We start from the raw sequence: 11,862 nt of genomic DNA on the forward strand, positions 1-11,862 counted from the left end.
ACAGGTCGTGTTGGATTAATGATTCATCACTCGTCGCCCTTTCCCCTTTCTTAAAACCTTCATTCAAACAGAACAGCCTAGCAAAACCAAACGGCACCGTCTTTGTCGTGAGGACCCGATTAGTTAAAAAAAATTTGTAAATTTTTTTCTTTAATACCAAAAGTTAAAATAGGCGTCTCTTATTCTAAAACTGACCACAAAAGCAAATACAGAGAGAGTGAAGTGAAACAGAGCCATACAAATGGGTTTGCAGTGTTATTTTGGCGGGACAACCATACAAACCCTGAAAATGGCAGCAATTCCAGCCTCATTTTCTTCTTCTTCTTCACGCTTCAGTTTCATGAAGGCAGTTTCTAAAACCCTAAACCTAAATCCCATTTCCCGCCGTTTCATTAATAACAAAGTAAGTTATTCAAAAAGACCTTTTTTTACTCTTATAACTAGAGCGCTCTCCGCAACAGCAGCCGTGCAAGAACCAGTTACAACAGAAAGTTTTAATAGTAAAGGTGATTTATTTGATTTTTTTTTTTGAAGTTAAAAGGTTTTATTTTCCTTATTCTTTTAAATTGATGACGGTGGATTTTAGTGGTGAAGAAGGCAGCGATTGATTTTAAGTGGATAAGGGATAATAAAGAGGAGGTTGCTTTGAATATAAAGAATAGGAATTCTAATGCTAATCTTGAACTCGTGCTTGAGCTTTATGAGAAGATGTTAGCTGTGCAAAAGGTCAGTTCTTTTTTAATTTTATGCATTCTACTTTAGGTCTTAGTTACAATTGCCTTCTGGGGTATTTACTTACTTGAGGAAGTTGGTTAATCTCAATCAAAAAATTTATGGTGATTGTGTGAAAAACTTTTAAAGCTTGTTTATATAGCCCCACATTCTCTTCTCATTTTTCATTTACATGTGGATAATACCATTATAGTAACTTAGGCTCTTAAAATGGACATTTAGTTTGATGTTACAAAATTTCAGTTTGGAGCTACATAATGCCGCCATTCATAAAAGTTGTGACTTTTGTCTTTAAACTAGGGTTGATTGCGATTGTGGGTCTAGAGTCATATAGCACATTGGTTTGGCATACACATCGTAGATAAAGAAAATTAGGAAGAAGGTAAAAGCTAGTTTGCTTCTCAGTTTATCTGATTGGAACTTCCAGATATCAGGAAGTTGAACGGCTTCGTGGAGAAAGGAATGCAGTTGCTAACAAGATGAAAGGAAAGCTTGAGCCATTAGAGCGTCAAAAACTCATAGATGAGGGTATAGATTGACTTAATTATTGTGATTTCTTTTGCTTGTTGATTTGATCACGATTGGAAAGTTTCTGCTTTATTTTATTTTTCCTCCCCACATTCCTTTGATGGTCTTCTTTCCCTTCTTTCGGGAAAGAATCTGAAAGGACTAATGACTTTGGAAGAAGACATGCTAAAACTTACAAATGAGCTACAACAGAAGCACAATGTATTCCCAACATGACTCATCCTCATGTTCCAATTGGAGTGGAAGATTGTTTGACAGTGAGAAAGACGGTATATTATTCTCTGGGCTGGTTCTAAATCTTATTTTTATATTCTTGTTAGTCCAGTCTATGAACATCAGTTTGTTATTACAAGTTGTTTGCTTTTTCTCCCTGCTTTTAGATGTGTAGTCCTCGTGAATTTAGCTTCCCTGTCAAGGACCACCTTCAGCTTGGGAAAGAACTAGATCTATTTGATTTTGATGCAGCTGCAGAGGTACTCACTCTTTTACTTTAAGGTGTTAAAGTATTCCTACGGACAATTATTGGACCATTACTATTGTCGCATAAAACTTATGTTGTAATTAGCCATGAATTGCGCCCTTTTTATGAACAGGTTGTCACCAGTACCAACTGTTTCATACCCAGAATAGCAATATAAGTTTCTATTAATTGGTCAAGAAAGTAACTGATTTATGGTTGCAATGGTTTAATTGGTGTTCTTCAGGGTTTAAAAGCATTTAACTGAAATCAGAAAGCATTTAAATGAAATTAGACTTGGTTGTATCATATTGATTACTACACCGCTTCGAGTATTAATGCACGTGGAAGTTGGAAGTCACTGTATCTTTCATAAAGGTTTCTCACCGCTTTTGAATCAAATGTTAATGAATTTTGGGAGATTTCAGTTGTTAGGGTATCGAGGCTTCCACATAACAAGTGAACTGGGTCACTTCAAATTCATGTGCATTTAATATATTGCTTGCTTACACAGTCGTTGGATCAAAATTTTACTATCTCAAGAATGAAGCAGTTATGCTAGAGATGGCCCTTGTCAATCGGACTCTCTCCGAAGTCATGAAAGGGCTTTACACCTCTAACAACCCCCGGAACTTGTAAGAGCATCCGTTGTTGAAAATGTGGATTCCAAACCTCGTGAAGATAATACCCAGTTTGTTTTCATTTACTTTATGACTTTTGTCTAAATGGTAATAAATGCATTTAGTATTCTTTTGTGCTTAGCATGGATAGTCGGATATGGAGTTGATGGAAAAGCTATCGCAAACATTTCTGCCGTGAAAGTGGAAGCTTTATGGTTTGGGTAATGATATGCCGGAAGACCATTAGATTCGACCTTCCGGTGGATGAATCCTTATAGTACAAAGGGCCTCATTCGGTGCCAAAAGTCCTATTAATGAATACCTCGAAGCCATTTTAATAGCGGCTTGTTCAAATTGATTGCAATATAATGATTGATGATTTACTTATTCCGGATACTTAACAGTTTACTCTATCGAAGGTAGTGATCAGTGCTTGATTGGCACTAGAAAGATTCCTGTTGGAGGAATTCATATGGAATCTATCCTTACCGAGTCAATGTTGCCATTGAAGTATGTTGCATTTTCTCATTGCTTCCAGACGGAAGGTGTGCCGCAGTAATCGCAACTAGGTATTTATCCGAGCATTATCTATTTCATATAGTAATCTATTATTATTTAATATTTTTGAGGTAGTTTAACTTGGATTATTGCAGCTCTAGTAGTTGATAGTCTCCTTAGTTTTCTTTTGATGGAAGAACCTAGCAATCTTGATTCTTCATTTACATTCTCTTTAATTGTCCCCCTGTTATGGAAGGCTTCTGTCCCATTCAACACATGATATTTGTGATTTGTCTTGCTTATTGATCATAGTATTCAGATGACCAGCCTTTATGTTTGAAATTATTTTAAGTCTTGTCATGAAGGTTTAGAACCATGCTGCTTTTAGAAACTTCTGCTGAAGCAACGAACTCATACCATTTGTTGGCAGGGGTCTTTATCGAGTTCACCAGTTCAGCAAAGTGGAGATGTTCATTCTATGCCCAGCAGAGGAGAGTGAATTCCATCATGAGGAACTTATTAAAATTGAAGATCTTTTCTCTTCATTAGGTTTACACTTAGCATATATAGCTGTATACCTATTTAGGAATTGTAGTTGTAATATTTCTCTATTTATTTCCTGTAATTATTCCTATATAGTTGATTTACCTTTCCTGTAATTATTCCTATATAATTGACTACCTTAAATAGGTCTAGGTATCTTGTATAAATACCTTGAGATATATGGAATAAACATAAGAGTGTTTTTCAGTCAATTGTTATTTTGGTATCAGAGCAAAAGAAAAAATTGTCCGCTGCCTTCTTTTGTTCAAACCCTAGCCTTCATCTAACTGCAATCTTTTTTCCGCTGCCTTCTTTTGTTCAAACCCTAGCCGTCATCTAGCTGCAATGTCTATTAAAACTAACAACAAAGAGATTTCTGATAGTAAGAAACTTTCGACGATGACCATTCATGAGACCTTTTCTCCAATCTATATTAAATTGGATGGTTCTAATTATCGTGTTTGGTCAAAGATTTTAGAGATGCATATTGTTGGCAAGAAGAAGAAGGGTTATATTACTGGAAGAAAGGTTACACCTACAGAAGATGATCCGGGCTATGATGAATGGGAAGCTGAAGATGCCCTTGTCAAGTCTTGGCTTATTAATTCCATGACTGATAATCTGATGTCGCACTTTGTTCAGTGTGAGACATCTAAAGAAATTTGGGATGTGGCTAAGAGGAGCTATCTTGATGTTTCTGACTCTTCCCAAGTATATGAACTGATGAAGAGGTCATTTCAATTGCGTCAGGGTAGTCAACCTCTCCCAGAATATTTCAATGAGTTAAATTCAATTTTCATGGAGCTTGATTATCGTAGGCCCAATGACATGACATGTGCTACTGTTATTGAAAAACAAAGGAAGCATATTGCTGAGGATCGCATTTATATGTTTCTTGCAGGTCTTGATCACAGTTTGGATCAAGTTAGCAGTCGTGTTTTGGCTACATCCCCTTTACCAAGCTTGGAAGAAGCCTACTCTTTAGTTCGTCGTGAATGCAGAGACAAGTCACCATGGGAACAGAAAATCATTCTGAGGCTTCAGCTCTAATGATCCAAAAGAGCACCTCTCGTGTGACTCTACATCTCGTGAATTCTGCCCAATTCTCGCTCGCACTCATTGCAATAGTACCAGGCATACAGTATATGTTTGTTGGAAGAAGCATGGCTATCCAGAGTGGTATAAACTTAAACAAGCTGAGAAGAAAAATAAGAAATATACTCAGATTGTTGTTTCTGACACCTCTCCACCTTTTGCTTCTCATGTCTCTCAAGTGTCTCCTCAACAAGGTAATTCTAATCTGACATATGTTTCTACTGCTTCTAACACTTGGGTTATTAATTCAGGGGCTACTGACCATATGACTAGTAATTCTTCTATACTTTCCTCTCTAATGTCTTCACCTGTTAAGTATGTATAGGTTGCTAATGGGACTTCTATGCTAATTACAGGAGTTGGGAATGTCTCAATTTCTCCTACATTCTCAATGTCATCTGTCTTACTTGCCCTTGATCTTTCTAATAATCTTCTTTCCATTAGTAAGATTATCAAAAGTCTTAATTGTTCTGCAATATTTGATTCTACTCATTGTGTCTTTCAGGACAAACGTACGAAGATGACGATTGGCATTAGTAAGGAAAGAGGAGGTCTTTATTACTTAGAGGGGGCTACAGAATTTAAATCTGAACCTAGCCATGGTTTTCAAGTAGAAAGAGAGTCGTTTGATAGAGAGAAGATTCTTTTATGGCATTGTCGTTTGGGGCATCCATCTTTTCCTTATTTAGAGCGTTTATTTCCTAAATTGTTTCACAATGTTGCTATCTCTAGTTTAAGATGTGAACAATGCATTTATGCTAAAAACCATCGTGTTCCTTTCAAAACCAGTTTCAATAAGAGTTCTATTCCTTTTTCATGTGTTTATACTGATGTGTGGGGTCCTTTTTCTACTCTATCTGCCTCAGGCCATAAATACTTTGTGTCTTTTATTGATGACTGCACTAGAGTGAGCCGGGTATATTGATGAAATCTAAAAGTGATGTTATACAGGTGATTCCTCAATTTTACAAAATGATTGTCATACAGTTTCATACTCAGGTCCAAGTTTTTCATTCTGATAATGGTCGTGAGTTTATAAATTAGTCTCTTACCAATTTTTTTTTAGAACATGGCATCCTACACCAAACAACTTGTGCCTACACACCACAACAAAATGGTGTAGCAGAGCGTAAGAATCGTCATATCCTTGAGGTTGCTCGGGCTTTAAGCTTTACTATGCATGTTCCTAAACGTTTTTGGGCTGAGGCTATCATGACTGTTGTCTTTCTTATTAATCGAATGCCTGCTCGTACCATTAATTTTCAAACCCCTTTAAGGATGTTATCACACTTTCACTCTATTCCTTCCGCTCTAAATATTTGTCCTAAAGTTTTTGGTTATGTATGTTATGTTCATGTACATTCTATATATATGGATAAGCTTGATCCACGTGCTCTTAAATGTATTTTTCTTGGTTATTCTAATTCTCAAAAAGGCTATAAATGTTTTCATCCTCCTACAGGTAAATATTATGTTTCCATGGATGTTCAGTTTTATGAACAAGTATCTTATTTTTTTGGGGATGTATCTATGATTCCTCTTCAGGGGGAGATTACTAGTAAGGAAGAGGAACGGTTATGGTTAGAAGAAAAGAAGTTGTGGATGTCGAGTAAGGAGGAGAATTCAGCTATTATTGAGAATAATGAATCTTTAGATAATACTTGTTTTGTTGAGTTTGAGTCTGAATTTAAGGAGAAAAATGATGAAAGACCAGCTAGGTTATACCAAAACGGTTATACAAGAAGAAAGCAGAATGAAACTGTAATGCCTTCTCCTGACTCTATTGCCCCTCTTGATGATACTACCATGCCATCGGATGACTCTTCTACTATTAATCCTGAGGTATGTGTTCCCTTTCCTACAACTTCAACTTTAGAGAAAAATTCTAGTCCTGTAACATTAGAAAATGCTATTTTGAATCCACAAGTTATGGATCACGATCATGATAGGAGATATCCCCCTCGTGAACGTAGAGAACTTGATAGGTTGGGTTTTTCCAAGTCATCTTTTAATGTCACTTATCCTATTTCTGATTTTATCTCTTATCATCGTCTGTCTAAGGCTCATCTAGCTTTTGCTCTTCAGTTGTCTTTTGTGTCTATTCCTAGTCATTTTCAGGAAGCCCTTGGAGATCTTAAGTGGAAGGTTGCTATGGAAGAGGAAATGAAGGCTCTCCAAAAAAATTCTACTTGGGAGATGGTTGAGTTGCCATAGGAAAAGAAGATAGTAGGATGCAAGTGGGTGTTTACAGTGAAATACAGGTCAGATGGGACAGTTGAAAGGTACAAGGCTAGACTGGTGGCCAAAGGTTACACTCAAACCTATGGGATTGACTATCAAGAGACTTTTGCTCCTGTGGCTAAGATGAACACCGTTCGAGTCATTCTATCTCTTGCAACCAATCTAGATTGGCCTTTACGCCAGTTTGATGTAAAAAATATTTTTCTCCATGGTGATTTGATAGAGGTGTATATGGATCCTCCTCCAGGATTTACACTAGGAGGAGGTAAGATGTGCAAGCTGAAAAAGGCATTGTATGGGTTGAAACAATCGCCAAGGGCATTGTTCGACAAGTTGAGCTACTCAATGAAGGAGTATGGTTTTAAGCAAGCTTTGGCAAATCATACTCTGCTTTATAAGAGGGAGCATGATGATATAACCTTGCTTATTGTTTATGTTGATGACATGATTGTTATAAGTAGTAATGCTAGTGAGATAGAGAAACTTTCAAAGCTACTTGGCCAAGGAGTTTGAGATGAAGGATTTGGGGGTTCTAAAATACTTCTTAGGTGTTGAAGTATCTCGGTCCAAGCAAGGACTTTTTCTCTCCCAACGGAAGTATATTTTAGATCTCTTAGCTGAAATTGGTAATTCTGCCTGTGAACCTGTAAATACTCCTATTGAGGTGAATCATGGTCTATCTAATGTAACACCCGGAATTTTTTTTTAATATATATTTAATAGTGAGTTTTTATTTAAGTTAATTTTAGCTTTATTTTTATTCAAGTAAACTATTTGAGAAATGATTATATTTTGGTTATTCAAATTTTCCCAAATGCATATTTATATAAATAAAATTATATATTGGAAAATTATGATAGAAATTGTAAGGGATGTTTTTATAAAAGAATTTTGAGAAAATTGGTATTATAATTGATTAGTAGTATTAAATTTTGAGTTGGAAATTGATTATTTAATTTAATTGTGTGTAGGATTTAATTGGAGGATTATTTTGGAATAAGGATTAAAAGTATAATGTTATTTTTATGGGGTTTTAATGGAAATTTGTGAGTTTGGTATTTTCGTAAATAAATATGTCGGGCCGGGGGTATTTTTGTAATTGTGTATTTTCAATAATTCGGTTTTGGCCCAAATTAAATAGTTAAGGGCTTAATTGAAAGGCTAAAAAGAAGTTTGGGGGTCAAATTGGAATTCGCACGATGAAATTGTAAGTAATTAAGAAAGTTGAGGGACTAAATTGTAATAAAGAAAAGTTCAGGGGTCAAATGTCGATATTGAAGGGAAAGAAATCGGGGAGAGAGAAAGTAGATCGGAGAGAGAGAGAGAGGCGATGGCCAAGAAGAAGGGGAGGAAGGCGGCTGACGTCGTCGGTGGCGGCCGTCGGGCGTGGAGCACTGGTCGACGGAGGCGGCGAAGAAGCATGGCAAGCAGCCCAATGGCGAAGCGCAAGGCAAGCGTGTTCCGTGCTTCCGGCGTTGTCAAGGCCGAGTTGGGTGGCGATCGGCTCTCTGGGCGAGAGCTTTTCAAAGAATGGCGACGCCTGTGGTGGCCGGGAGACGGAAGATCCGGTGGAGAGAGAAAGTAGGGGGCAGCCGCGTTTTTGGGCTTTTCCGTGAGCTCCCGTGAGGATGGATGATCGGAGGACATATCCCGACTCTCCTCATCTCAAGCTTCGCGATGGCACGGCCAGGCGACGGGCTTCGTTGCAAATCGACTACCGTGATCGTTCGCAAATCTCTCCGGATGGTCGGGTGTCGATCGAAAATCGGGCGTGGATCGCCATCGCCGTCAGGAGTCCGATGGTGTGTTCGGATCGCCGACCGGACCGGCGGAGCAGTCGACCGAGCGATCGAGCGTCTTGTAATTATCTTTGGCCGGTTAATTTTAGAAATTCTTGGTTTAATTGTGTCTAATGGTTTATATTGAGTATTTGATGATTTTTGTGAGTCAAAATAATTGTCCTCGATTTTGTCTTTCGGGAAATAGTGAAGTTTGGGGACTCGACTCCGTTGTTTAAATTGTTGGATATTTGGAGTGTTTTTCCGAGGTCCTGGACCCATTTTTACGGGGTAATGTTCGTGTTGTAGGGGAGGTTCTCACGGATTTTCGGTGAGAATTCTTCCGAGTCGAGATTCTTAGGAGTCTAGACCTATGATTAATGATCGATTGTCTCGGTATTGATAAATTGTTTTCCGTGATTAGATGATCTGCTCGCTCGCCTCCTACCGAGGCACCGGAGCGAGCTGGAGGTCGCCCAATCCCGTGAGTTAAAGTCATTTAATCATTGCACTATTGCTAAATCTGATTTAATATGTTATTTTGAAAGTTCATGCATAATATGATTATTAGTATCGCAAGATAAATGATTTCACTTGATTATTAATATTTGAAATAATATAAATATTATTATTAGTATGTTATAATAAGATAAGCGTTATTATTTTTCTCCTCACAAATTGCACGTTGTTTTACCTTAAATCTTTAATCTTTATTTCGATATGTGTTGGTTGAGTTCATCAGATAATGATATTTATTATATGTGATGATTGCGAATTGGGAAATGTGGCTTGTAGAACATGCCACCTGATGGGTTACATCGTGATCGCGTCGCACTTAATGATCATGGATATAAGGTTATTATGGATTTGTCTGCCTGATCGAGCTTGCTCTGGCCGAGTTCGATTGATCACGGAGTTAAGGTCCCCGATCGAGCAATGCTCTCGGGCTTATTTGGAATTCAAGTGTTCAGCCGGAGGTAAGGACCCTGATTGAGCTTGCTCTCCGGGGCGCCAGACTGTTGGATTAAGAGAGCCGAAAGGCTATTAGAATTGGGGTTAGGGTTCTCACCGAGCCACTCGTCCCGTAAAAGTAAAAATATATTTTTATTTATTCATTTATTTATTTATTATGGTATGATTATAATATGGATTGTATTTACGTGCATGGTTGATATTTTGATTCGAATGATTAATATTTTATGTGAAGGAAATAGTAGGGTATGATTATAGTATGGTTTGATATACTGATTTGAATAATCTATGTTTTCTGAGAAGAAGCAATAGTCCCTAGATTATTTGATTTTAACTCACTCTCGAGACTGACAGTCTCCATTTATGTTTTTTTCAGATTCGTGACTGTTAGTTCTCCCGCGACTCTTATTCAAGAATCACCTTCATCATCGGGTGATGTATTTGATTTGGTATGTAAATTGGTAAATCTTAGATTCTCCGCAGTAGTAATAGTAAATGTATAAGTTGTAAATTTTCTGAGCTTCAGGTCTCGCCTAGTTTTTCTGGCAAACCGAAGTATTTATGTAGAATGTAGCTATTAAGATAATTTATGGTTTTAATAATATTAATTTGAGATGAGATTTGTTTAAATCAGTGAGTGTCAGGCTTACTACGGGTTTCGGTGGCCTTAAGCCTACCCATTCCCTAGTGCTGGTCACGGGCGCACGGGTGGGGTCGTGACATATCTATCCTGATTAGGTTCCGACTAATAAGGAGAGATATCAGAGACTAGTGGGAAAGTTGATTTATCTAACTCACACTAGGCCTGATTTATCATATACAGTTAGTGTTGTCAGTCAGTTTATGCACAATCCAAGTGATCGACACATGAATGCAGTGAATTGTATTTTGGCTTATCTGAAGTCCTCTCCAGGTAAAGGTATTATGTTCTCCAAACATGGGCACTTGGATATTATGGGTTATACAGACTCTGACTTTGCTGGCTCTAAATTGGATAGAAAGTCTACTTCAGGCTATGTGTCATTCGTTGGAGGTAATCTGGTGACTTGGAGGAGTAAGAAACAGAATGTAGTGTCACTGTCTAGTGCATAAGCTGAATACCAGGCCCTTCATCATGCAACCACGGAGCTTGCTTGGTTAAAAATTCTTTTAAAAGAACTCGGGTTTGGTCCAAAGAAACCTATGGTACTTTATTGTGATAACACTGCAGCTATTGAGATAGCTAACAATCCGGTTCAACATGATCGAACTAAGCACATTGAAGTTGATAGGAATTATATCAAGGATAACCTAGATTCTGGTATGATAGAGGTTCCTTACATTAAGAGTGCAGATCAGCTGGCCGACATGATGACTCACGCTATTACTAGTGGCTCATTTTATGCATCATTATCCAAGTTGGGCATGTGTGATATCTATGCACCAACTTGAGGGGGAGACTTAGCATATATAGCTGTATACCTATTTATGAATTATAGTTGTAATATTTCTCTATTTATTTCCTGTAATTATTCCTATATAGTTGACTTACCTTTCCTGTAATTATTCATATATAGTTGACTACCTTAAATAGGTCTAGGTATCTTGTATAAATACCTTGAGATATATGGAATAAACATAAGAGTGTTTTTCAGTCAATTGTTATTTTTTAGACTTTAAGTAGGTGCTGCCAATGTTCATCATATTATTTGTTTTTATTATTTTGTTTCTATGCAGCTCATAAGCATTTTATTTTTGGCAGAACTATAGATATGGCCTCGGCAGATTTATGGGCTCCTGCTTTCCGCAAATTTGATGTGGAGGCATGGATGCCTGGTTTAGGACGGTATGGTGAGGTATGAACACCACATCTTGTACACTTGGTGAATTTCTCTACATCCACACTTTTGCTCTAAAAGTTCTGCAATTTTGAGACCTGGTAATTCCTTTAGGTTAGTTGCTCTTATTATTTTAACAGATATCAAGTGCATCGAATTGTACAGACTATCAAAGTCGTCGACTAGGAATTCGGTATCGCCCATCGGATCTAACATTAAAGAATCCTAAAAAGGGGAAAAGTAGCCTTGCTCCAACAAAGTTTGTCCACACATTAAATGCAACAGCTTTTGCAGTTCCACGGATGTTGATATGTTTGCTGGAAAATTACCAGCAAGAAGATGGTTCTGTCGTTATCCCTGAGCCATTGAGGCCATTCATGGGCGGGTTGGAACTTATAGCTCCTAAATCCTCTTAAATTAAGTCGAGTATTACTTGTGATTTTGCAAAGATCCATATCTGGAGCCTTTTTTGTGGCAATTTTTACATATTTATGTATTTGCCTTGGATGGGTAACAACTGAAAACTAGAAAGAATCTTTAGTAGTTTTATAACCATTTCAGAAGGAAACATTTGATTTATA

General features: G+C 37.4%; 1 protein-coding gene across 1 annotated transcript; it reads left to right on the forward strand.

Moving 5' to 3' along the window:
• Window positions 1-97: 97 nt before the first annotated feature.
• On the forward strand, window positions 98-11,862 carry LOC8286112 (serine--tRNA ligase, chloroplastic/mitochondrial). The gene is given in 15 exon segments (XM_048377805.1): window positions 98-506; window positions 587-726; window positions 1,167-1,258; window positions 1,383-1,447; window positions 1,450-1,529; window positions 1,641-1,733; window position 1,965; window positions 2,232-2,316; window positions 2,318-2,342; window positions 2,344-2,408; window positions 2,740-2,882; window positions 2,885-2,906; window positions 3,266-3,394; window positions 11,203-11,299; window positions 11,422-11,862. Coding segments are annotated over 15 exon segments (1,578 nt in total). The 5' UTR covers window positions 98-241; the 3' UTR covers window positions 11,698-11,862.

Source organism: Ricinus communis, chromosome 8 (assembly GCF_019578655.1).
Source record: "Ricinus communis isolate WT05 ecotype wild-type chromosome 8, ASM1957865v1, whole genome shotgun sequence".
Classification (NCBI taxonomy): Eukaryota; Viridiplantae; Streptophyta; class Magnoliopsida; order Malpighiales; family Euphorbiaceae; genus Ricinus; species Ricinus communis.